General features: G+C 44.9%; 1 protein-coding gene across 1 annotated transcript in view; it reads right to left on the reverse strand.

Moving 5' to 3' along the window:
- Positions 1-11,701: 11,701 nt before the first annotated feature.
- Positions 11,702-27,351, reverse strand: part of MEGF6 (multiple EGF like domains 6) — a 157,445-nt gene continuing 141,795 nt past the window's right edge. The window contains exons 31-36 of the mRNA XM_044277594.1: positions 23,690-23,818; positions 22,214-22,342; positions 18,606-18,734; positions 16,674-16,802; positions 15,318-15,362; positions 11,702-13,113 (exon numbers count right to left, since the gene is read on the reverse strand). Coding sequence (XP_044133529.1) covers positions 13,061-13,113; positions 15,318-15,362; positions 16,674-16,802; positions 18,606-18,734; positions 22,214-22,342; positions 23,690-23,818 — 614 coding nt within the window. The 3' untranslated portion in view covers positions 11,702-13,060. The remainder of the gene's footprint in view (positions 13,114-15,317; positions 15,363-16,673; positions 16,803-18,605; positions 18,735-22,213; positions 22,343-23,689; positions 23,819-27,351) is intronic.

The following is a 27,351-nucleotide window of genomic DNA, read 5'->3' on the forward strand; positions in this document are numbered from 1 at the left end:
CCTCTCCTGGGTCAGGGGCTCGGTGACGACCCAGGCGTTGGTGGACTCTGGTGCTGGTGGTTTGTTCATTGATAGTGTGTTCGCTGCCGCCAATTCCATTCCTCTGCAGCCTCGAGGTTCCCCACTGGCTCTTGAGGCGATAGACGGCAGACCCCTTCTGCCGCCACACGTGACTCATGAGACCCTTCCAGTGGGGATAGCCATTGGTGCCGTTCACAGAGAGTCGGTCTGTCTCCAGGTGATTTCGTCTCCACACTACTCGGTGGTCTTGGGGTACCCCTGGCTCCAGAAGCATAATCCGACTTTCGATTGGAGATCGGCCGAGGTCCTCTCGTGGTCACCGCAGTGTGGGGCTAGTTGCATCCATGGGCCTGTCAAGTTGCTGTGTACTTCCTCGGACTCTCTGTTGCCTCCTGAATACGAAGAGTACCGGGATGTATTCGATAAGGTGCGCGCGGTTGCCCTACCTCCGCACCGCCCATACGATTGTGCCATAGAGTTACAATCTGGTGCCGTTCCTCCTCGTGGCAAAGTCTATCCACTGTCGGTAGCGGAGAATGAGGCCATGGAGGAGTACGTGAGGGAGGCGCTTTCACGCGGACACATTCGCAAATCCTCGTCCCCGGCAGGGGCTGGATTTTTCTTTGTGAAAAAGAAGGGCGGTGAGTTGAGGCCTTGTATCGATTACAGGGGTCTCAATCGCATCACGATCAAGAACGCTTACCCGATACCCTTGATTTCCGAGCTGTTCGATCGCCTCAAAGGGGCCACGGTCTTTACCAAACTCGACCTGAGGGCGGCATATAACCTGGTAAGGATCAAGGCGGGCGATGAGTGGAAGACCGCGTTTAACACCAGGACCGGTCATTATGAATCCTTGGTTATGCCCTTTGGGTTGTGCAATGCGCCCGCAGTCTTCCAGGGATTCATCAACGATGTTTTCCGTGACCTGTTGCAGCAGTGTGTGGTGGTCTATTTGGATGACATCTTGGTATATTCTGAATCCATGGAGGCCCACATTATGGATGTCAGACGAGTGTTGCAACGGTTACGAGAGAACAGGCTGTTCGGTAAGCTTGAGAAATGCGAATTTCACCGATCCCAGGTAACCTTCTTAGGTTACATCATTTCCGCTGAGGGGTTCTCCATGGATCCTGAGAAGGTTTCGGCTGTCTTACAGTGGCCCCAGCCCAGTGGTCTCCGTGCCCTGCAGCGCTTTTTGGGCTTCGCCAATTATTATCGGAAGTTCATCAGGGACTTTTCTATGCTAGCCAAGCCTCTCACGGATCTGACCAGGAAGGGCAGTAATTTCCAGGTCTGGCCGCTCGAGGCCATCCGAGCTTTTGAGGCTCTAAAGTCCGCCTTTGTGTCGGCTCCGATTCTGTCGCATCCCAACCCTGGGTTGCCCTTTGTCCTCGAGGTGGACGCGTCTGAGACAGGAGTAGGCGCCCTTCTGTCTCAGCGTAGAACACCCGAGGGTCCTCTGCTTCCTTGTGGGTTTTACTCCCGGAAACTGTCTTCCGCGGAGTGCAACTATCAGATTGGTGACAGGGAGTTATTGGCCATCGTGCAGGCCCTTAAAGAATGGAGGCACTTGCTCGAGGGTTCGGTGGTTCCGGTTCTCATCCTGACGGACCACAAGAATCTGACCTACCTTTCTGAGGCCAAGAGATTGACACCACGTCAGGCCAGATGGGCTCTGTTCTTGTCACGTTTTAATTACGTGGTCTCCTACCTACCCGGTTCCAAGAACATCAGAGCGGATGCCTTATCACGGCAGTACTCCGAGCTGTCCGGGGAGGAGTCGATTCCGACTTCGGTCATACCTCCGAATCAGATCCTGGCCGCCATTCGCACCAGCCTGACCTCTCCCCTGGGTGAGCAGATTTTGGCGGCTCAATCTGGTGCTCCCTCTGGGAGACCCAACGGCAGGTGTTTTGTGCCTGAGGAGTTGCGCACTCGGTTGTTGCGAACCTACCATAACTCCAAGGCCGCGGGGCATCCTGGAAAGAATCAGCTGTCCTGGGCTGTTTCACGTCTGTTCTGGTGGCCTTCTCTACGTTCCGACATCGCCGCATATGTAGCGGCATGCTCCGTTTGTGCCCAGAGTAAGTCCCCTCGGCACCTTCCGTTGGGCCTTTTGCAACCCATAGCCACCGGGGAGTGCCCATGGTCATACCTGGGGATGGATTTCATTGTGGACCTCCCTGCATCCCGAGGCCATACGGTCATTCTCATGATTGTGGATCGGTTTTCCAAAATGTGCCACTGTGTTCCTCTCAAGAAGTTACCCTCTGCACAAGAGTTGGCCACGATTTTCGCCAGGGAGGTCTTCCGGTTGCACGGTTTGCCCAAGGAGATTGTGTCGGATCGGGGGAATCAGTTTGTGTCCAGGTTCTGGCGCGCCTTTTGCTCCCAGTTGGGGATTCATCTCTCTTTCTCCTCGGCCTACCACCCTCAGTCCAATGGGGCCGCAGAACGATCCAATCAGGCCTTGGAGCAATTCCTTCGTTGCTATGTCTCCGATCACCAAGACAATTGGGTTGACCTCCTGCCTTGGGCTGAGTTTGCCAGGAACACGGCGGTGAACTCTTCCTCTGGGACGTCTCCCTTCATGGCCAATTATGGGTTCCAACCTGCCGTGTTACCGGAGGTATTCTCTCCCCAGGATATTCCGGCTGTGGAGGATCACCTTTCCGTCCTACGTGCTTCTTGGGTACAGATCCAGAGGTCCCTTGAGGTCTCTGCGCAGCGCCAGAGACTCCAGGCTGATCGCAGACGAGCGCCCGCTCCTTCCTACCAGGTCGGAGACCGTGTATGGTTGTCCACCCGCAACCTCAACCTTCGAGTGCCCACTCCCAAGCTGGCGCCTCGCTTTGTTGGTCCCTTCCGAGTGCTTCGCAGGGTAAACCCGGTAGCCTATGCCCTTGCGCTTCCTCCTGGCATGCGGATCTCCAACGTGTTTCATGTCTCCCTGTTGAAGCCATTGGTGTGTAATTGTTTCACTTCCTCGGTTCCTCGGCCCCGTCCGGTCCAAGTGGGCAATCGTGAGGAATATGAGGTGAGCAATATCCTGGACTCACGCCTGGTCCGCGGTCGGTTGCAGTTTTTGGTCCATTGGCGTGGTTATGGTCCAGAGGAGCGTTCCTGGGTTCCCTCCGCAGATGTCCATGCTCCTGCTTTGCTCCGAGCCTTCCACGCACGCTTCCCTCAGAAACCGTTCCTTACTCCGCGGAGGAGGGGCCCTTGAGGGGGAGGTACTGTCATGGTCTTACCTTCTTACTGTTCTCCTTCGTTTGACATGTGCTGGCGGCCATCTTGGTTTCTTGTAGCCTCCCACCCTGCGGCTTCTCCTTCCCACTGGGAGGAGCTGGATGCCTAGCTCATATATATAGGAGGTCTGTGGCTTCAGTTCCTTGCTTGGTCCTCCTGTGTTCACATGCTTCTAAGACTGCTGCTGCTTCTGGTTCCTGATCCTGGCCTCGTCTGACTACCCCGTTGGTTCCTGATCCTGGCTTCGTCTGACTACCCCGTTGGTTCCTGATCCTGGCTTCGTCTGACTACCCTTCTGGTTCCTGACCTCTGTCTACGCAAGACCCTGCTTCGGTTTAGCCATCCGTTTGGACTTTTGCTTACAGCTTGATTTTCAATAAAGCCTTCTTATTTCCACTTATCTCTTGTTGTACGTCTGGTTCATGGTTCCATGACAACTCTCTCCAAAGTATCAATATCCTTCTGGAGATATGGTCTCCAGTACTGAGCACAATACTCCAAATGAGGTCTCACTAGTGCTCTGTAGAGGGGCATGAGCACCTCCCTCTTTCTACTGGTAACTCCTCTTGCTATACACCCAAGCATTCTGCTAGCATTTCCTGCTGCTCTGTGACATTGTCTGCCTACCTTTAAGTCTTCTGAAATAATGATCCCTAAATCCCTTTCCTCAGATACTGAGGTTAGGACTGTATCACTGATTTTATATTCTGCTCTTGGGTTTTTACGTCCCAGGTGCATTATCTTGCACTTATCAACATTAAATTTTAAATGCCAGATTTTTGACCATTCCTCTAGTTTTCCTAAGTCCTTTTCCATTTGGTGTATCCCTCCAGGAACATCAACCCTGTTACAAATCTTTGTATCATCAGCAAAAAGACACACCTTACCATTGAGGCCTTCTGCAATTTCGCTGATAAAAATATTAAACTATATGGGTCCCAGAACAGATCCCTGAGGTACCCCACTGGTAACAAGACCTTGGTCTGAATATACTCCATTGACTACAACCCTCTGTTGTCTGTCCCTCAGCCACTGCCTAATCCATTCAACAATATGGGAGTCCAAGCCCAATGACTGCACTTTATTGATAAGCCTTCTATGTGGGACAGTATCAAAAGCCTTACTAAAGTCTAGATAAGCGATGTCTACTGCACCTCCTCCATCTATATTTTAGTCACCCAATCAAAAAAATCAATAAGATTAGTTTGACATGATCTCCCTGAAGTAAACCCATGCTGTTTTTCATCTTTCAATCCATGGGATTTTAGATGTTCCACAATCCTCTCCTTAAGTATGGCTTCCATTAATTTCCCCACTATTGATGTCAGGCTTACTGGCCTATAATTGCCCGATTCCTCCTTATACCTTTCTTGTGAATGGGCACAACATTTGCTAATTTCCAATCTTCTGGGACGACTCCTGTTGCCAGTGATTGGTTAAATAAATCTGTTAATGGTTTTGCTAGTTCACCGCTGAGCTCTTTTAATAGCTTTGGGTTTATCCCATCAGGCCCCTGTGACTTATTTGTATTAATTTTAGACAGTTGACTTAGAACCTCTTCCTCTGTAAAGACACATGCGTCAAAAGATTCATTAGTCTTCTTTCCTAACTGAGGCCCTTCTCCTTCATTTTCCTTTGTAAAAACTGAACAGAAGTATTCATTGAGGCAGTCCGCTAGTTCTTTATCTTCTTCCATATACCTTCCTTTAGTTTTTAATTTGGTAATTCCTTGTTTTAGTTTCCTTTTTTCATTTATGTATCTGAAGAATGCCTTATCGCCTTTTTTCCCTGACTGAGCTAATTTCTCTTGTGCCTGTGCTTTAGAAGCTCTTATAACTTGTTTGGCCTCTCTCTGCCTAATCTTATAAATTTGTCTGTCATCCTCATTTTGTTTTTTTTATAATTCCTAAATGCTATCTTTTTGTTTTTAATAATTTTGGCCACTTCTGCTGAGTATCACAGTGGTCTCTTCCTTTTTTTGCTTTTACTGACAAGCCTAATGCAATTTTCTGTTGCCTTCAATAGTGCCACTTTTAAGTAGTCCCATTTCTCCTGGACTCCAATGAAACTGTTCCAGTCTGATAGGGACTCGTGTACCACTAATCTAACTTTAGAAAAGTCAGTTTTTCTAAAATCTAAAACTTTTGTTTTTGTGTGGTGTGACTCAGTCACTGTACTTATAGTAAACCACACTGACTGGTGATCACTAGATCCCAAGCTTTCCCCTACAGTAATATCAGATACCAAATTCCCATTTGTGAATACTAAATCTAAAATGGCCTCCTTCCGGGTTGGCTCCTCCACTACTTGCTGTAGAGATAATCCCAGTAGGGAATTTAGAATATCTGTACTCCTGGCAGAACTAGCTATTTTGGTTTTCCAGTTTACATCAGGAAGATTGAAGTCTCCCATAATGATAACTTCCCCCTTCAATGTCATTTTAGCTATTTCCTCAACTAGTAGATCATCTAATTCTTTGACTTGGCTAGGTGGTCTATATATCACACCTACACGAGTTACCTTATGATTATCAAGCTGCAAGGTAACCCAAACTGACTCTAAATTGTCCTCGCTAACTTGTATCAAATTAGATTTTATGCTATCTTTCACATACAGGGCCACCCCTCCCCCCTTCTTGCCTACTCTGTCTTTCCTGTATAGAGAGAACCCTGGTATTGATGTATCCCAGTCATTACTCCCCTTGAACCACGTCTCAGTAACAGCCACTACATCTATCTTTGAACTTATTCAGCCGGACTCTGATAAGGAAATCAAGACCATTGCAGTTACACTTAACACCTCTGTGGAAGCAAAGGTAAAACTGAAATCTCGTCGATTTGAGTGGTTTTCTAAGTGGTGTTCGGCTGTACGAGCGACTGGACGTCTTATTCACATTGCTCATCACTTCGCAAACAAGGATGGCACAATTCAAGAGTGTCGTAAGTGGCACATTTGTAAAGAACTCCTCACACCAGGTTGATACAAAGGGAGGTAAGAAGGACTGGTGCTGTTGCTGCCTTCCCCTCTGAAGACAGACCTTCAAGGCAACCTGTTAAAGGGAGGTAAAAACTGGTGCTGTTGCTGCCTTCCCCTCTGAAGATGGACACAAGGAACTATCTACTTCCTACCGTTCCACACTTCAAGAGCTTTTCTTCAAGTATTGTAGTAATGTTTTCTTGTTTATGTTCCTTGTTCTCTTGTTGCAGGTGTTCCAGTAGGAAAACATCTATATTTCATGGACTTGAACAAGGTTATTATTGTTTTAAATGTTATTAGACATCATAGATTTCGACGGGGAGTATTATGTCACACATGCATAGTTTGGCTTTTCGTTATGTGTGTCCCTTCTCTCTTCCCCTAGCTTCTGACCTCTCTCTTGTCTCCTCCCCTCTTCTTCATTCTGGCTTTACCCCTCATCTCAGCTACTTGCTCTGTTAGCTGCTCACAGCATGATTTTTTGACCTATCCATTTGTTCATCGGTGTAAGATCTGCACAGTTTGGAATAAACTTCTTCACGATCTACAAGGTGTCGTTTGGATTGAGTCACTGTCAGCCAATTCACCTAAGATTGATGGTTACCGCTATCTCAGCACAACTGTAAGTTTAGAGATCACACTTTCAATGCTTAGATTGGAGAGGCAGAACAATGTTAGGCCTCTTGCACACGAACGTGTGCTGCGGCCCAGCCGCACTGTCCGTTCCGCAAAAAGATAGGACAAGTTCTATCTTTTTGCAGAACGGAAGACCACAGAAGCACTCCGTAGTGCTTTCGTTCCACACCGCATCTCTGGATTTGCAGACCTATTCAAGTGAATGGAATGCACAAGGCCGGTGTCCCGTGTATTGCGGACCCCGCCGTATGCGGGCCGCAATACAGCCACGGGGGACACACGGTCCGACTCTCAGACCCTGCTGATCAGCTGTTTGACTGTGGAGCTTGTGCAAGAATATTTACCTTGCTCTGAGTGATCTCCATACACTGAACAGTTACTACAAAAATATCCAGTGTTCTAAGTAGCAGCCTTGTTCCACTCACTTTAATCTGTGGCTATATGTTAAATCTTATTAATTTATGAAGAGGCAGCAGACTAATTGTGCCTTACCTTGATACAGGCATATCAAGTTAAGGAAATATAAATTTGCGATGGTTTGAAAGTAATGATGCTAACGATAAGTAGTACCTAAATTTAAACACAAGGTGGCAGTGTGATACAAGTTTTGATCTATAGGAAGAACAGTTCAAATTTTTCAAATTGAAGGCCTAATTTAGACCAGTGCGGAGGGTCTTGTGGGGATATCAGTCGAGGGTACAGACTGCTGAACATAGGTACAATGCACTCCTCTAAATTAAGTCTTATTTGTAATGATTTTTAGTCGTCCTATCACACTCCAGTAACATTTAAAGCAGTTTTTTTTTCTACTTTCCAAATTTCCTTTTTATTCTCACTTAGAATCACTTCAGATCTCACCTGTGCCCCATGGTGGGTCTGTGATGGTAGAGGGTGCACCCGGTGCAGTCACTTAAACTCCCACATCACACTGTATAGTGTTTTTGATGTAGAAAAAGCTACATCTCCCATAATGCAATGTATTATAGTATCTTAGAGCAAATTAGTACAGTACTGGCTGGAGTATCAGTTCTGGTAAGAACCGCAAGTGATTCAAAATGTGTGTTAGTAAAGGTGGGGGCCTTCAAGTTTAAAGGGGTTCTCTCATGAAAACAAAATGTAACATTGTTAGGAATCACTGCACTGTTTATCTAACCCCCAGCTTTTCTCTCCAGAGGAAGCCACGATAAGGCTACTTTCACACTAGCGTCAAGGAACTCCGGCAGGCTGTTCCGGTGGGTAACAGCCTGTCGGATCCGTGCTGCTGCTAGTGAATGTGTGCCTTCGGACTATCGCTCCGGGCCCATTGACTATAATGGGGGCGGGCCGGAGTTCCGGCGGCAAACCTGCCAATAGGTGGCCGGAATAAAACTACAACATGGCTTCCTCCCAGATCAAACACTGAAGTCTGAACTAGGCCTTACAGAACAGAGGGGTTCACAATCTGGTTCATAGAGGGTGGTGTCCAGGATCTGAGTTTGGGATACAAACTTTCATCCTCTATGATGTCAATATGCCCTACTGGTTTCCAGGGTCGGCCGTAAGATAAATGGCACTCTGCAGAATATGCTTTTACCCCCCCCCCCCCCTTTCCTCCCCCATTACCATCAAAACAAAAACAAAAAAATCACTTTGTAGAGTATACATACTCTATATGCACACTGTATAGACTACATTTACCCCTATACCAGGGGTAGGCAACCTCTTGCACTCCAGCTGTTGTGAAACTACAACTCCCAGCATGCATACTCTGCCCTTCTCAAAACTCTCATAGAAATGAATGTAGCATGCTGGGAATTGTAGTTTCACAATAGTTAGAGCAAGAAAGGTTGCTGACCTCTGGCCAATACAAACACAATATAGAGTTTACTAACCTTGTGCACACATTATATAGATTTTACTTACACTATGCACACCTTAGTTTAGCCCTCTTCCTGTGCAGTGCTTGGCTGAAGAACCTTTATCATGTGACATCACTAGAGGTCCTGCAGCCTCCTACTCTGTGAATTTTGTACATGCAGAGTTGAGCTTAGCCTGTATGTTGTAGCCCCCCACGCACTCTGCTGGTATCCCTTTTAAAAGTGGTTATCTTTGTCATATACCCAGCAGTGTAAAATTTCAGTTATCGCAGTGGCCACTAGATGTCACTACAACTGTATATACTGCAGACAAGATAAAAACAATGCATGTGGACCCAGTTCTATAGGACCCAGTGCTGGTAGCTGGAATGATCACTTGGCACAGTGGTTTATTACATAAAATGGTTGTTATTAAGATCATGTTGCATTCCAAGTAATTGTTTCATTCCAAACGTGAAAAAGTATAAATTATGTAATGACCTCAGTATTGATAAATACAGTACATACATAATGACCGTTCTGTGGTGATGGGGTAGAACCTATACATGTTATACACTGCTTCCTAAATATACATAAGGGCCTCCTCTCAACACATAGTAATGGAACATACTGAAAATGCAGTTAGAGTAGTTGAAGGATCTAAGCAAGACAAGATGGTGACAACACTTCTGTAAACTATCTTCTGTGACCATGTCTGACTTGATTGTGTGTTCATTATGATCGTAGGATCGGTTGAAACTTGTAACCAAAAGGAACAACAACAGTGCCCCCTGCAGGTTGGAGGGGGAATATGTCACTTCCGTGTTTCTACTTTTAGATATATTAAATTCATCGTGGGTGACTGTTTCCTGATATTGTGCAATGTAGATCCAGTGTTTTCCTCATAGTAACATTTGAAATTCAAAACCTGACCTAGTCCTACACAGAAAGCGTGAGTTTGTTTCAGTGTAGGCAAAGAGATTGGAAGTTAAAAAACAACACCAGCACAAAAATTTGTCCTGGTTTCCATCCTTCTATGTTGGATAGGCCTCAAGGCCATTTCACACTTGATGCTTGTTTTTTGGCGCTGATTTTAGCACCTTTCCGCCTCAAAATCGTCTCCAAAAATGCCTCAAAAGTCAAAATGGCATCCCATTCATTTCAATGTGAAGCAGCACTTGCTTTCACGTTGAAAAAATAAGCAGCATGCCCTATCTTTCAGTGGAATCTATGCTGAATCTCCCTTTGAAATGAAAGGAAAGTGTCAAGCAGATTTTTGGTGCAGATCCACGACAAAAACCATGAGCTGAAAATGCGGTTTTGTATTGAAGTAAACACCCACTGGATAAAAAAATAACTAGAAAAACAATCAACAACTACAACTACATGGAAAATGTGGTGGGGAAAAAAAAAAAATTCAAAATCTGTCCTGTGAACATACCCTTCAGACGAGTGAGTCCCACGTATCCGACTCACTGCGTGAGTATGCAGCAGCTGCCGTACTGATCTCTCAGCACTGACTGGATCGCATAGCATTACACTGATTTATGATGATATGTAACCCTTAGGCCCCTTTCACACGGGCGAGATTTCCGCGCGGGTGCAATGCGTGAGGTGAACGCATTGCACCCGCACTGAATCCGGACCTATTCATTTCTATGGGGCTGTGCACATGAGCGGTGATTTTCACGCATCACTTGTGCGTTGCGTGAAAATGGCAGCATGCTCATCTTTGTGTGTTTTCCACGCAATGCAGGCCGCATAGAAGTGAATGGGGCTGCGTGAAAATCGCAAGCAAGTGTGGATGCGGTGCGATTTTCACGCACGGTTGCTAGGAGACGATCGGGATGGGGACCCGATCATTATTATTTTCCCTTATAACATGGTTATAAGGGAAAATAATAGCATTCTTAATACAGACTGCATAGTACAATAGGGCTGGAGGGGTTAAAAATAATAATATATTTAACTCACCTCATCCACTTGTTCGCGCAGCCGGCATCTCTTCTGTCTTCTTCTTTGAGGAATAGGACCTGTGGTGACGTTATTACGCTCATCACATGGTCATCACCATGGTAAAAAAGATCATGTGATGGACCATGTGATGAGCGTAGTGACGTCATCAAAGGTCCTATTCCTCAAAGAAGAAGACAGAAGAGAAGCCAGGCTGCGCGAACAAGTGGATGAGGTGAATTAAATAATTTTTTAATTTTTTTTTATCCCCTCCAGCGCTATTGTACTATGCATTCTGTATTAAGAATGCTATTATTTTCCCTTATAACCATGTTATAAGGGAAAATAATACAATCTACACAACACCGATCCCAAACCCGAACTTCTGTGAAGAAGTTCGGGTTTGGGTACCAAACATGCAGATTTTTCTCACGCGCGTGCAAAACGCATTACAATATTTTGCACTTGCGTGGAAAAATCACGCATGTTCCCGCAACGCACCCGCATCTTTTTCCGCAACGTCCGTGTGAAACCAGCCTTACAGTTCTGGGATGTATTGTTTAACACTGACATAATGCTGTCAGTGTTATCCAATACATTCCAGAACTGTAAGGGTTACATGCAACCCGTCAGGGCTGAGAGGTTAGGACGGGTGCACTCCCTGACACGCTGCGAGTCCAATGGGTGGAACTCGCTCATCTGAAAGGGGCCTTAGGCCTCTTGCACACGACCATATGTCTTTTGTTGTATTTTGTGGTCCGTTTTTCACGGATCCGTTCCGGTTTCCATTCCATTTTGCTGCAAAAAATCTACGTATGGTTTCCGTATGCAATCCGTTTTTTGTGGATCGCAAATGGAAACATAAAATTTTTAATCATTACTGTAATGTACAGTAATGTTTGTAAACAGTTAACACATGGGCAAAGTGGGCATGGATCCGCAAAAAAAGGATGACATATGGATGTGTTCCGTTTGCATTCCATATTTTTTGCGGACCCATTGACTTGAATAGAGCCACGGAACGTTATTTGCGGACAATAATAGGACAAGTTCTAATCTTTTAGTGGAACGGAAATACGGAAACTGAATGCATACTGAGTACATTCCGTTTTTTTGCGGAACCATTAAAATAAATGGTTCCGCAAACGGAACCTGCAGAGGCCTTACAGTGTACCACGATACTGATGCAGAATACTGCCGTGTGAAAGTCTTCACTGGTGCCCTACTTACAGTGATACACAGTTACAAACTGCAGCTGTATAAAAGTTTTCCCATTTACTGAACACAAGCGGAGGTGCTGAAAACCTTTTTCAATAGCTGTTAAAAATTCACAAAATAGTATAGTTCCTGTTAGTTACAAAACCCAAACATCACGTCTTACAGCCAGCAGGCCTCAGCAAGGTCTCGTCTTCTCTGGGACAGTAGTTCAAGTACTAAGGAAAAGCTTGTGTATTTTTAAAGCACCAAAATTTTTTGCACATTTTCCTACGAGTACGATCCCTCCAGTTGTATATTAACACCTTACACAACTAAAGATCGTTACTCTCACTGCTCTGAGACCTCAGCTGCTATCTTCACTGCTGAAGCAACCGTGTATCTGTTCCTAGGAATGGTGGGTGGCACAAAATGGGCCACCACTGTAACTAAGACGATTTGACAATGGCAGGTAGTCATACATCCTCCGCTCCCACACTTCTGCATCATTAGGCAAAATTAACCGTTTAGGGCTCTGAAAAAGCTTTGTGACAACCACTGTGAAGCTGTATTGGCAACCATATTGGTTGTCACCAAACACTACAAGAGATATAGCTGGTGAAAATGTGTTGCGGTTACATGGACAGATTTGTAGATGGCAAGATGTCAACAACCTCAGACCTGGCATTCTTTTGATAATGCAAGACGACATATGGTCACCAAACGTGTGACCCTTTGGCTGAGCTTCAAGAATCTGGCTCATAAAGTCACCATGAACAGACTCCCTAACTATGTATCAGGCAAACAAGTCATGAACTAAGACGTCAAAAAAGTCTGTTGAACCCAAGGTCTCCAGGGATCTGTTGGTCCATATTTAATTCAAGACTAATGAGGATTGCGTATCTTGAGCCAATGAGTTTATGATGTTCTGTTTTAGAGCAGAAGACAGCAGGGGTGGAACATTGGTCCACAGAAGACCTCAGTGTCATGTCAATGGTGGTCTTCTCATGGCACAACTCATCATGTATGTTCAATCTTGGCTTCCCTTAATAATGAATCTTCAAAAGTTCTTTCCTCCAAAATTGTCTCTCCAGTATGGACATAAATGAACATTATCCCATTCAGATAGTGGTTTTATGGTGGTGCCTGCAATGGATTTTACTCCAAGAATGACTCTATGGCCAATGTTTGGTTTAATGTATTAAATATCTAACTGAAGATCGATGTGATGGTCGAGGCTGTACATCTGGAAGTCAAAGCAGAAAACACATTATTAAAACCTCTCCTGTATTAAGACCTCTCTGCTAGGGACAACTCTGATGGTGGGAGTTGACTGGAATTGCTAAACTTTTCTATATGTGAGTCCATTCCAGTGGAAATGAATGAGAAAACATTACTTCCTTTAACCTTATTTAACCAAGAAGAAGGCAGGAACGATCCTCTGCAGGACCAGCTATAACCTCCAGCCTTTTCAGCCACTGACTACTCTGCCAAATAAGAGACTGACCATGTGTGGTCCTGAGAAGCACAAATGTAGCATAGCTACAGCTGCATCCTGAAACTCTGGACACTCTTCGCCACCATGGTTCTTCAGTAGACTTGTGAGTAACCACAGTTCTCAGAAAGGTGAAGAAGAGGACAGTTGCCCTCTCAGTGACTCTTATTTGAAATGTATCTGCATTTAAACAACTTCTGCTATAGCAGTGGAGACTGTGGACCTCCAACCCTGTGCATTCACAACTACTACTGTACATCTAAATTGATTACTGTGGTAGCCAATTAGGCTCGGCTTACAATCTGCAGTAAAAAAATAAAAATAAATGCATTGTAAAAATATGTTTTTACTTTGATTTGCCATAAGTTGCGATGCAGTAATTGCCCGCATAGTTTTTAACATGGTAAAGGGATTGCTAGGATATGCCACAAATGGGTGCCACCTTTGGGACCCGAACCTTTCTCCAGAACAAGACGCCAAAGTGAGAAAGAGTACACTGCACATGCATAGCGTCCTCTCGATTCACTAGTGCGTGACTTCCGAAAATAGCTTAGCGAGTGTGCTTGCCTATTTTTCAAGGTCTCATAGCTGTGAATGGATAGGACGCCGCGCATGTGCTTGACTATTTTCGCAGCCCCCATACCAGTAAATGGAGGGTGGCTGTCAGTGAGTTGCTGCTCTCCCTTCACTACAGGGGGGCCCTGTTCTGGAGAAAGGAGCAGGTCCTAGAAGTGATGTATCCTAGCAATATGCCATGAATGTTGAGCTGGGACAACCCCTTTAAATTACTGTATTTTATCTGTAAAACCATGTGGGCATTTTCCATTTCGCACAAACAGCACACATTTTTAAAATGCATTTTGTTTTTAGCATTATGTCCGTGACATATAAACCTCTAGCCTTACTGGTGCCTGCATTTTAGTGCCTGTATTACAGCCAGACTTCCCCTGTAGTTCAAGTGAACCAAACCTAGATGACAATATGGTCCAGGTATTTTGGCCACATTACAGCAGTCTATTACCAAGACACTTAAAAAAAAAACACAGTACCCAGATTTTGATAGTTGATGAATTGGGAAAATAATAAGATTTTCCATGTACTTATAGCATTTTTATTATACAGTTTTGTCCAGAATCAATTTTTTTTCCCCTTTCTCTGAAAACCGCTCTATTCTTGTCCATTGTCTGTGAGCCCCAAGTGAGAATCAACATACAGGTATTAGGCTGGTTTCGCATGAGTGTGTCTGCGAGAGCTCGCGTCCTGACCTACGTAGCACTGACAGGATCGCAGAGCATATATATTGATTTATGATGCTGTCTAACCCTTAGAGTTCTGGAATGTATTGAATAACACTGACAGCATTATGTCAGTGTTATACAATACATTCCAAACCTCCAAGGGTTACATAGGATTGAATAGCATAGATTTATGATGCTATCAGTGCTACGTAGGTCAGGATGGGAGCTCCCCCAGACACACGCTGCAAGTTCAACGCATTGAACTCACTCGTGTGAAACCAGCCTTAAGCCTCTTGCACACGAACATTGTGCATTGGGGACCGCAATTATACGGTCCCCAATGCACGGGCAACATCCGTGCGGTGGCCGGGATGGATCGAGACCCATTCAACAATAAGTTCTATTTTTTTGTGGAGGCACGGACAGAAACACCACGGAAGCACTCCGTAGTGCTTCCGTGGGGTTCCAATCCGGGATTCCGTTCCGCATCTCTGTGATTGTGGACCCATTCAAGTGAATGGACCGCATCCGTGATTGCGGACCCACCGTATGCGGGCCGCAATATGGCCGCGGGCACACAACGTTCATGTGCAAGAGGCCTCAGTCTGGAAACTACCTCTAAATGAAATGGTGAACTATCCCAATCACATATCTTTGAGGCTAGGGCAACGGTCCACACAAAAGAAGGGACAAGATGAGTAAAAGTTTAAGACTTACGGTTAAGCGCCTGTAGCTGTGCTGACATAAGCGAGGGAGGGCCTCCTGAAAATATATACATATAAAACAGTTTAGCCTGAGTCTGAAATACATCCCACAATACTCCCCCCAAACTCTCTACTACTCTTTCCTACCCACAATAGTTTTTCAGTACTCCTAGCCCAGAGATTTGCAGACAACGGACCTATGTGATGTGAAGTTTGCCTGCCATTAGGATGAATCACACTTACCTTATTTAAAACCTCCAGCCCCCGAGGTTCTACTGATCAATAGACCCCTTACTGCAGGGGTACTGTGCCTGAATTACTCACATGTTAGAGACCTAAGCAAATAACAAGAAAATCAATCCTGAAGATCTGTCACAATGGATCAGCGGAGGTAAGTGGCACATAGGAGACAGAGGTGGGCTGCTGCTGTGTGCAGCTCATATAGGATCACCTACGCTGATTCACTGTAGTAAACTTTCCTTTCTGAGAGTAAGACCTAGTCATGACCAAATTTCAGTCCTTGAAATAAAAGTATGAACGCTTTCATTCACTTACGAGAAGCAGAGATCTTGTAAATGATGAAGAATTAAAACACAACATTTTACATTAAATAATCAGGTGTAACTATCAGGTGAAATTGTGCAGGCTTTATCAGAGGGATCATGAGAATCTTCTGGACCTCAAAGCAAAATCTGTAACAGGCCCCCACCGACAATGTAGGACTTAAAGTGTAACTGTCACAGGTTTTTTATTTGCTAGTTTATTAGAGCTGGGCATGTATACCTGAGTTAGTCTGTCAACGATTGTCAAAAGATCTGTAATTAGCTTATAATGACAGCTTTCATTATTGTCTCCTGTCCCTTTCCACTGCTCCCTTAAAAGACCGTTGCTATGGCTTGTCTATCTTCAGCTATGAAGACAGGAAGACGGAGGGGCGGTCCTTAACACTGCATGCCTGCATTAGGCTTCAGAGTGAGGAGGCGTCTCTCTCAGTAATCCAATCTGATTGGCTGGCAGGAAGCTGCTGACTATAGCAAGTGTGTATGGGAAGTGAGGATAAGCAGTTTTGGCCTCAGAGAACTGGCAGAGGAGCCATCTTGAGAAAGTCCTCATATTGTAGAGGTAAAACAGCCGTAACTAAGGGAAAAACTCAAAGAGAACAGTGGTAAGTGAAGAAACTAAAGATTGCTTTATGCATAATGCTGCTGCAGTAACATATGCTAAAATAGATTTTTTTCATGAAAACATGAAGGTTACACTTTAAAATACTGGTGTCTTCATCTGTGGCAGAAGGACTATTGGCCTCTCCAACCCCTCTATTGCATGATGTAAGATTCAGTCTCCTAGGAATATTTTAAAAGATCCTCACCCTCTTGGCAGGTGGTTCCTATGAAGCGGTTGAGACAGATACATCCTCCGGTCAGGGCATTGCACTGTGCGTTCCAGCCACATTCACAGCTCAGGCTGCAGTTTGGTCCATAGTGATTTATCCTACAGTCTGGGGTGGAAAACAAGCAGCTGCGTGACAAAATCTACTGGACATTTGTTTTCAACTGCACAAGGCTAGGTTTTAGGCTGGGTTCACACCTGAGCGTTTTACAGCGCGTTCCTACGCGCTGTAAAACGCTCAACAAGGAGAATCCAATGATTCCCTATGGGAATGGTTCTCACCTGGGCGTTTTACAGCGCGTACGATCGCGCTGTAAAACGCCCGACGCATAATCAAGTACTTGAGCTTCTTTGGGGCGTTTTGACGCGCGTTTGTGGCCATAGGACACTGCAGTCAATCACACAAACGCGCGTCAAACGCGCGTTTACTATTACAAAAAACGCGCGACAAAAACGCGCGTTTGCGAAACGCTCATGTGTGAAACCAGGGCAAGGCTTCTTTAGGGTGGCCTCACACGTGGCAGATTTTACTGCAGAAACTTTAGCAACTGAAAACGGAAATCCATGTGCTTACCGCCAAAACAACCCCATTCAGATGGATGGAACAGATTTTCAGTAGCAGAAATTTCTGCAACAAAATTTACCGCGTGTGAAGCCAACCTTAAAGGGATTGTCCCACAAAAATACTGTATTCTGTATTTTTAAAAACAGCACCTGGATCTGAAAAGTATTATAATTGCATATAAACATTTTGCATAGCCCCGGAGTTATTCAATGCAATCTACCTGCATAGCACTACCTGCTGTTTGTTCTTTTTCTACTTTCTCTGTCCACCTCATTGAGGTGGACGCACATTCTCAGTTCCATCATTCAAAAGGCACCTGCTGCAGCTAAAGGAATCACCCCCTGAGAAAGGACACGCCCCCTGAGCTGCTAGGTTGAAATAAATCTAGCAGAGCAATTTGAGCAATGAATGGGAAGATCTCTGGATCCATGTGAGGTACAGGGCTGGTTCTAGCTTTATTAGAAAGTGATGGCCATGTGCTGTATGATGTTTGATTTTCATTTTTTACATTAATCTTTGAATAACCCCATTAGGGCCCCTTTCACACGTGTGTGTGCAATGCATGAAGCGAATACATAGAACCCGCACTGAATCCTGACCCATTCATTTCAATGGGTCTGTGTACATGAGCGTTGTTTTTCATGCATCATTTCTGCGTTGCGTGAGAATCGCAGCATGTTCTATAGGCTACATGCACACGAACGTTGTTTGTTTCCGTGTCCGTTCAGTTTTTTTTGTGGATAGGATGCAGACCCATTCATTTCAATGGGTCCGCCAAAAATGCGGACAGCACACCGTGTGCTATCCGCATCAGTGTGTCCGTTCTTTAGCCCCGCAAAAAAATAGAACATGTCGTATTCTTGTCCGTTTTATGCATTGTTACAATGGATCCGCAAAAAAATAAAAAATCGGATGGCATACGGATGTCATCCTTTTTTTATACGGATCCGCAATTTGTGGACCGCAAAACACATACGGTTGTGTGCATGTAGCCATATTCTGCGTTTTCATGCAGCCCTGGCCCTATAGAAGTGAATGGGGCTTCAGTGAAAAACGAATTGCAGTCCGGATGGAGATGTTGTTTGTAATTCCTCAGTTTTTTTTCACGCACATGAAAAATACTTCAAAACTGATTGCATCCGCACATTGAACGCAATCGCAGACAAAACTGACTGAACTTGCTTGCGAAATGGTGCAAGTTTCACTGACCGCACCCTGAACGCAGCTGGAGCAAATCTGTATCGTTCGTGTGAAAGAGGTCTCAGGAAAAAATTACTTGGAAAAACCACAGCTTGAAGAATACTGGAATGTCATCATACTGAATCCAGAATGCCTGGGATGCTGTACCTAGATCACAGGTTGTTCCCATCTTTCCAGGTGGACAAAAGCAAGCTCCAGTCACCGGGTCACAAGGTCCGTTCCCTTCGCACTCACAAATCTTCTCACAGTTCTCTCCAAATGTCCCTGAGCTGCAGCCTGGAAGACATAAGACCCTGGATCAGGTTGGTCAGAGATGGGACAACACATGACTGAGCGGATCTTGAGTCTCTGACATTGCTACTACACCCTCAGGTCAGCGACCACCTGTCCTACCATGTACTGCACTGTAAGACATTACTACATCAGACGCTTGGTGAACCTCAAATCTTTCTATTCATCATGGTAATGGATGTGCTGTACGGACACTGTTTGTTCCAGGGGTCGGAGCCCCACGATCAGACACTGATGACCTATCTAGAGGACAGCTCATGACTGAGTATTAAAGTCTTGGAAAACCCCTTTAAGTGTCGGGGAAAAACCCTTTAAGTATTTATTCATCCCTGCTAATTCCATACTTAGGAGTCCAGGGATTGGTCCTACTTATTGAGTGGCAACCTTCTCTTCAGATTGGACTGCATTTTCAACACAGCTCTGCACATTATTTTCGGTAGGTAAATTCTATATATTGAGTGACTGTGTATATACTGTGTATTGCATGACTTATCCTGTACTGATCCAGAGTTACATCCTGTATTATACTCCAGAGCTGCACTCACTATTCTGCTGGTGGAGTCACTGTGTACATACATTACATTACTGATTTTGTACTGATCCTGAGTTACATCCTGTATTATACTCCAGAGCAGCACTCACTATTCTGCTGGTGAAGTCAGAGTGTCCATACATTACATTACTTATCCCATACTGTTCCTGTGTTACATCCTGTATTATACTCCAGAGCTGCACTCACTATTCTGCTGGTGGAGTCACTGTGTACATACATTACATTACTGATTTTGTACTGATCCTGAGTTACATCCTGTATTATACTCCAGAGCTGCACTCACTATTCTGCTGGTGAAGTCAGAGTGTCCATACATTACATTACTTATCCCATACTGTTCCTGTGTTACATCCTGTATTATACTCCAGAGCTGCACTCACTATTCTGCTGGTGGAGCCACTGTGTACATACATTACATTACTGATTTTGTACTGATCCTGAGTTACAGCCTGTATTATACTCCAGAGCAGCACTCACTATTCCACTGGTGAAGTCAGAGTGTCCATACATTACATTACTTATCCCATACTGATCCTGTGTTACATCCTGTATTATACTCCAGAGCTGCACTCACTATTCTACTGGTGGAGACAGAGTGTACAGTACATACATTACTTAACTTGTACTGATCCTGGGTTACTATACATACTCACTATACATATTCCAGAGCTGCACTCCGTATTCTGTTAGAAGGGTCACTGTGTACATACATTACATTACTCATTTTGCACTGATCCTAAGGCCTCATGCACACGACTGTTGTGTGCATCCGTGGCCGTTGTGCCGTTTTCCGTTTTTTTTCGCGGACCCATTGACTTTCAATGGGTCCGTGGAAAAATTGGAAAATGCACCGTTTGGCAGCCGCATCCGTGATCCGTTTTTCCTGGCCGTGAAAAAAATAGGACCTGTCCTATTTTTTTCACGGCCAACGGTTCACGGACCCATTCAAGTCAATGGGTCCGTGAAAAAACACGGATGCACACAAGATTGTCATCCGCGTCCGTGATCCGTGTCCGTGATCCGTGTCCGTTTTTTCCTATCATTTCAATGGCAAACTTGACTTAGATTTTTTTTTTCATTTTTCATGTCTGTGGATCCTCCAAAAATCAAGGAAGACCCACGGATGAAAAAACGGTCACGGATCACGGACCTACGGACCACGTTTTTGCGGACCTTAAAAAAAAACGGTCGTGTGCATGAGGCCTAAATTACATCCTGTATTATAATCCAGAGCTGCAGTCCGCTGTTAGATCTATTGGGGACATTCTATACATTACATGTCTTATCGTATACTGATCCTTAGTTAAATCCTATATTATACTCCAGAGCTGCACTCACTATTCTGCTAATGAAGTCACTGTGTACATACATTACTTATCTTGCACTTATCCTGAATTACATCCTGTATTATACTCCAGAGCTGCACTCTGGACCCTGTAAGGCCCCTTTCACACGGGCGAGATTTAAGCGCGGGTGCAATGCGTGAGATGAACGCATTGCACCCGCACTGAATCCGGACCTATTCATTTCTATGGGGCTGTGCACATGAGCGGTGATTTTCACACATCACTTGTGCATTGCGTGAAAATCGCAGCATGCTCTATATTGTGCGTTTTTCACGTAACGCAGCCCCCATAGAAATGAATGGGGTTCCGTGAAAATCACACCGCATCTACACTTGCTTGCGGATGCGGTGCGATTTTCACGCACAGTTGCTAGGCGACGATCGGGATGGGGACCCGATCATTATTATTTTCCCTTATAACATGGTTATAAGGGAAAATAATAGCATTCTGAATACAGAATGCATAGTACAATAGGGCTGGAGGGGTTAAAAAATAAATAAAAATTATTTAACTCACCTTAATCCACTTGTTCGCGCAGCCGGCATCTCCTTCTGTCTTCTTTTGTGAGGAATAGGACCTTTGATGACGTCACTACATTCATCGCATGGTCCATCACATGATCCATCGCCATGGTAATGGACCATGTTACGGACCATGTGATGAGCGCAGTGACGTCATCAAAGGTCCTATTCCTCACAAAAGAAGACAGAAGAGATGCCGGCTGCGCGAACAAGTGGATTAAGGTGAGTTAAATTTTATTTATTTTTTTAACCCCTTCAGCTCTATTGTACTATGCATTCTGTATTCAGAATGATATTATTTTCCCTTATAACCATGTTATAAGGGAAAATAATAATGATCGGGTCCCCATACCGATCGTCACCTAGCAACCGTGCGTGAAAATCGCACCGCATCCGCACTTGCTTGCGGATGCTTGCGATTTTCACGCAACCCCATTCATTTCTATGGGGCCTGCGTTACGTGAAAAAACTCACAAAGAGGAGCATGCTGCGATTTTCACGCAACGCACAAGTGATGTGTGAAAATCACCGCTCATGTGCACAGCCCCATAGAAATGAATGGGTCCGGATTCAGTGCGGGTGCAGTGCGTTCACCTCACGCATTGCACCCATGCGGAAATCTCGCCCGTGTGAAAGGGGCCTAAGGGTTAGGGTTCCTGCACACGACCGTTGTCGGCCGGTGCCCGCATTGCGGCCCACAAACAGCGGGTCCCCAATATACTTGAATGGGTCCGCAATTCGGAAGGTGCGGTGTGGAACGAAGGCATGGAACCCCATGGAAGCACTACGTTTTCTGCCCATGCCTCCACGTCACACGTTCGTGTGCATGAGCTCTTAAACACATAAAAAGATGTAAAATATAAATATAGTGTATAGAATACCTATAAAAATATTCATATATAAAAATGTATTTAAAGGTTACTACATGTCCTTTGTTTGACCCGTTTAGAAGATTTTCTAACCTTTCTTCTCGCTGTAACATTTACTTTTCTTTTTTTTCACATTCTGGCGTTTTGTGATTTATGGCCCCTGTGTAACACTGACCTTTTTCACATCTGTCTCCATAGAAACCAGCTGGGCAGTGGCAGGTCCCCGTCACCGGGTCACACGATGCTCCATTTTCACAGTCACACATTTCCTGGCATTTGTTTCCATGGAAACCACCGGGACAACCTGCAGAACAAACTAAAAGTTAGTTTCACTCTGTAACATTCCTATAACGCCCCATGCACGTGACCGTGTCTGTTTTGTGGTCCGCAAACCGCAGAGCTGCAAAATACGGATGCAGTCCACTTTTTTTTTTTTTGTGGACCTATTGACTTCAATGGGTCCGTGGTCTGCATTTTGCCGACGTGGTCTTTTTTGCAGAAGAGACAAATGGATGCGGAAAACACACAGATGATCCATGTGCTTTTCTCTTCGTATGTAAGTTCCGCAAAAAGTTAGAACATGTCCTATACTTGTCTGCAAAATGCTGACCATGGACCCATTGGAGTCAGAGGGTCTGCAAAAAAATGCGGATGTGCCACATACGGTAGCTTTATTTTGACGACTACAAAATACATATGGAGGTGTGCATGAGGCCTACCATTTACGAAACTGGCTCCTCCTTGAGGTTCCTTAGGTCATTTACGAATAACTAGGCCCTAACGACAAGTAATTGGCTCCATGTCACCTCCAAATGGAGTTGCCTTTTGCTGGACTTTTGGGGCCCATTATTAGGCCACGGCCTGGACGTACGGGGATACCCTGGCGGGGCAAGTCTCACCCTGCTTACCCTTAAGATGTGCCCCTGAGCTCCCAACACTTTGGGGTGAGATTCATCAAAACTGGTGTAAAGGAAAACAGGCTTAGTTGCCCATAGTAACCAATCAGATTCCACCTTTCATTTTCCAAAAGAGCTATGAAAGATGGAATCTGATTGGTTGCTATGGGCAACTAAGCCTGTTTCCTTTACACCAGTTTTGATAAATCTCCCCTTTATTTTTAACTCAACATAGATGTAAAGGAAAAGTATGGCTATTTCCAGTATTAATACATCTCACCTGCTATTTGGCTTCTATAGGTGTCAAAGGTGTGCTGTATGGACCCTTAAAGGGGTATTCCCTATCAAAGACATTTATGGCACATTCACAACCTGTGCCATAAATGGTGGGATCCTTAAAAATCAGGAGGACATTGGTGCTTTATTGCCAATTTATTGTGTGTATATATATATATATGCTATAAAAGTAAATGGTGGGACTGGCTCTTCGTATCCCTTTCTGTTTTATGCCGCCCTCACTTACTCATGGACAAGAAGATAAGATTAGAGACAATTCTATGGGACTGTAAAATCCATAGGTCATGGCCCATATCATCATAAGAAGGCCAAGCCTTATAGGAAAACCTATAGACATTGTAGTCTATCTCCCCCTAGGGACTGGGAGGGGAAGTCACAGCCCTCTTAACACCCCCACCCCCTCATTCTATCACAGGCATTTCCTCCTCCTGACAGCCTGGCATATCAGGGCAGCTTACGGTGTTGGCATGCGTTTCCAAAGAATCCTCTGGAGCAGTGACAGGTTCCAGTTACTCTGTCGCACGTCCCATTGTTCAGACAGGAACAATCCATCCGACAGCCGGCTCCATATTTCCCAGGAGGACATCCTGCGATGAATGACAGCGATGATCTCAACCAGGGCTTTACCGAATATTTACACAGCATTGTTTAAGTGTCACTATAAGAAACCTTATACTGGAGGAAAACTCCTAGGGTGCATTCACACCACCGTAAGAGTTTTGAGGTCCGCAAATTGCGCATCCGGAAAACACGGATAACGGCCGCGTGCATTCTGCATTTTGGGAACCGCACATGCCGGCACTATATAGAGAATTCCTATTCTTGTCCACAACACACAGTCTGCTGTCTGCATCTTTTGCGGCCCAAATTAAATTAATGGGTCCGCGTCCGTTCCACAAAATTGTGAAACGGATGTGGACCCATTTATACAGTCGTGTGAGTGCACCCTTAGGCCTCTTGCACACAAACATTTTTTTTTCTGTTTCCGTTCCGTTTTTTTGTGTTCTGTTTGCATGCAGTCCGTATGCGGAACCATTCAGTTGAATGGGTCCGCAAAAGAATGGAAGGCATTCCGTTTCCGTATTTCTGTTCCGTTCAAAGATAGACCATGTCCTATTATTGCCCGCAAATCACGTTCCGTGGCTCCATTTAAGTCAATGGTTCCGCCAAAAAAAAATAACAGAATGCATACGGAATGCATCGGTATGTCTTCCGTATCCGTTCCGTTTTTGCTGAACCATCTATTGAAAATTTTATGCCCAGCCCAATTTTTTTATGTACTTACTGTTTAAACATTATTGAATGCTTCCGTTTCCGATCCGCAAAAAATGGATCACAAACGAAAACCAAACGGAACGGAAGAGGAAACACTACTGGAACAAAAAAAAATGAAAAACTGATCAGTTTAAGGCCTCTTGCACACGACTGTATGGCTTTTTTAGTATTTTGCTGTCCGCCAAAAATGGATCCGCAAAAAATACGAGTGACGTTTGTGTGCATTTAGTGTTTTGAGGAACGGAACAGTTGGTCCCTGATAGAACAGCACAAACTTTTTTTTTTTTCTGTTTACGTTCCGTGTACGGACCGTATACGAAACCATTCATTTCAATGGATCCGCAAAAAAAACTGAAGTTAGGGCTTATGCACACGAACGTATTTTCTTTCCGTGTCCGTTCCTTTTTTTTGCGTACCGTATACGGAACCATTCATTTATATGGGTCCGCAAAAAAAATGAAAGGTACTCCGTGTGCATTCCGTTTCTGTATGTCCGTATTTCCGTTCCGCAAAAAAATAGAACATGTCCTATTATTGTTTGCACTACGGACAAGGATAGTACTGTTCTATTAGGGGTCAGCTGTTCCGTTCCGCAAAACACGGAATGCACACAGAAGTCATCCATATTTTTTTTCTGATCCGATTTTTGCGGACCTTACCCTGCCTCAGGTGACTGTAATGTCTCTGCTTCAGTTATGACCCTCCGTTTGTGCCCTTTCCTCACATTGCTCCTCTAGCACCTTTGCTTGGGCTTTGTTAAAGGTTGTGACCTGAAAAGTGGGTTGGACTTATGCCCGAAAAATTCTGCACAGTGCGTCACATTCTCCAGTATTGACACATATGGTTTACATGGCGGCAGTGATGATATTCTGTATTTACAGGCATCACTGCTGCCATGCAAATAAATACTGGTGGTGGAGGATTTAAAGGGGTTGTCCAAGTTTTCAAGTTATCCTCTCCACACCATAGGGCATAACTATATGAATAGTGGGATCCGATTCTGCAACCCCTACTGATCCCAGGTCCTGTTCCCCCTTTTTATGGTGTGACAGGGCACACATACGCCCTGCTGCTCCATTTATTCTCTTTGGGACCACTGGAATTAGCCAGCGCTGTACTCTGCCTTCTCTGGCAACCCCATAGAGATGGAGAGGCAGGGCATATGCTCAACCGTCAAGAAGGGGGATCAGGGGGGGCTCCAGCGTTCAGACCCCCACGGATCACTTAGTTATCCTCAATCCTGTGGATAGAGGATAACTAGAAAAGTGGACACAGGTCCTTTAACAGGCGAGTATTTCTATTTAGTTTGACACATATTTGAGGCCAGAATTGTAATTTTTATTTTAAAAAATTTACATCCCAAGAAAACCTTTAAGGATAGGGATTGTGAAAAGGTCCAATAGGTGATAAGTGTCTGATTGGTGGGGGTCTGACTGCTGGGACCCCTATGATCAAGGGAACGTGGTATTAGGGGTTGTCTCACTTCAGTAAGTCGGATTTATCATGTAGAGAAAGTTAATACAAGCCATTTACTAATGTATTGTGATTATCCATATTGCTTCCTTTGCTGGCTGGATTCATTTTTCCATCACATTATACACTGCTTGTTTCCATGGTTATGACCACCCTGCAATCCATCAGTGGTGGTCGTGCTTGCACACTATAGGATAAAGCACTAGCCTATGTGTGCTCCATGGTCCCGGGCCACCAAAGAGGCTGACGCATTTGCCTATAGTGTGCAAGCATGACCACCACTGCTGGATTGCAGGGTGGTCTGTAACCATGGAAACGAGCAGTGGACTAGCGTAATGGGGGTGGGCCGGAGGTCCGGCCGCAGCACGGCAAACATGCCGAGAGGCGGCCGAACAAAAACTACAGTGGACTTCCGGCGGCAAGGTGGGCTAGCATTAGCACAGATGCGGCAGGCTGTCCGGCCCCCCCCCCGGAACATCCTGCCGGACCCTGCTACTGCAAGTGTGAAAGTAGCCTAAATTCTGTCTACCATCATACTTTATCATTAATATTTCTGTTATCGCTGTAAGGGCTCATGGACACGATTGTTGAATGTTTAGCAGTCCGCAAATTGCGGATCCGCAGAACATGGATACCGGGTGTGTGCATTCCACATTATGCGGAACAGAACAGCCGGCCTCTAATAGAACAGTCCTATCCTTGTCTGTAATGCCGACACTAATAGGACATGTTCTATCATTTTGCATAACGGCCATGCGGACATAAAGACACGGAATGCACATGGAGTCATTTCCGTTTTTTGCGGCCCCATTGAAGTGAATGGTTTCTCATAAAGGCCACAATAAAAAATGGTACGGACACGGAAAAAAATAGGTTTGTGTGCAGGAGCCCTAAGGTGGGCCCCCAGAATCAGTTACACTGGTGGGCCCTAGGTACCCCAGTCCGGCACTGGACAGGACTGTGGGCAACAATTATGGACAATGTATGCGCAAGGAACCTACATTGATAGTGATACGTTAAAAAAAAACGGACAGCAGAGAAATTTGTGCTGCTGTATTTGGCCTGATACAACAGTAACGAACAGCCAGCTGTAATAGTGCTTATTTCCTTGGCATGGATCTTCAGCTTCTGTACATATTCTGTAGCAGTGTCGTTCCACTGTTATTCCTTCTAGAAATGTAGAAATAAATTGACAACTGGATGTTATCATTCCCCTTATTAAAGGGAGTGTCAATGCACATCGTCATACACTGCTAGCTCTGATTGAACAGTGTCAGTGTTGTAACACTAAGTTGTTAATATATTCATACCTTTCTAGGAGGAATAACAGAAGGTTATAAGAAAAGATGCTCCAGAGTTGCTATATTATATT

Source organism: Bufo gargarizans, chromosome 2 (genome assembly GCF_014858855.1).
Source record: "Bufo gargarizans isolate SCDJY-AF-19 chromosome 2, ASM1485885v1, whole genome shotgun sequence".
Taxonomy (NCBI): domain Eukaryota; kingdom Metazoa; phylum Chordata; class Amphibia; order Anura; family Bufonidae; genus Bufo; species Bufo gargarizans.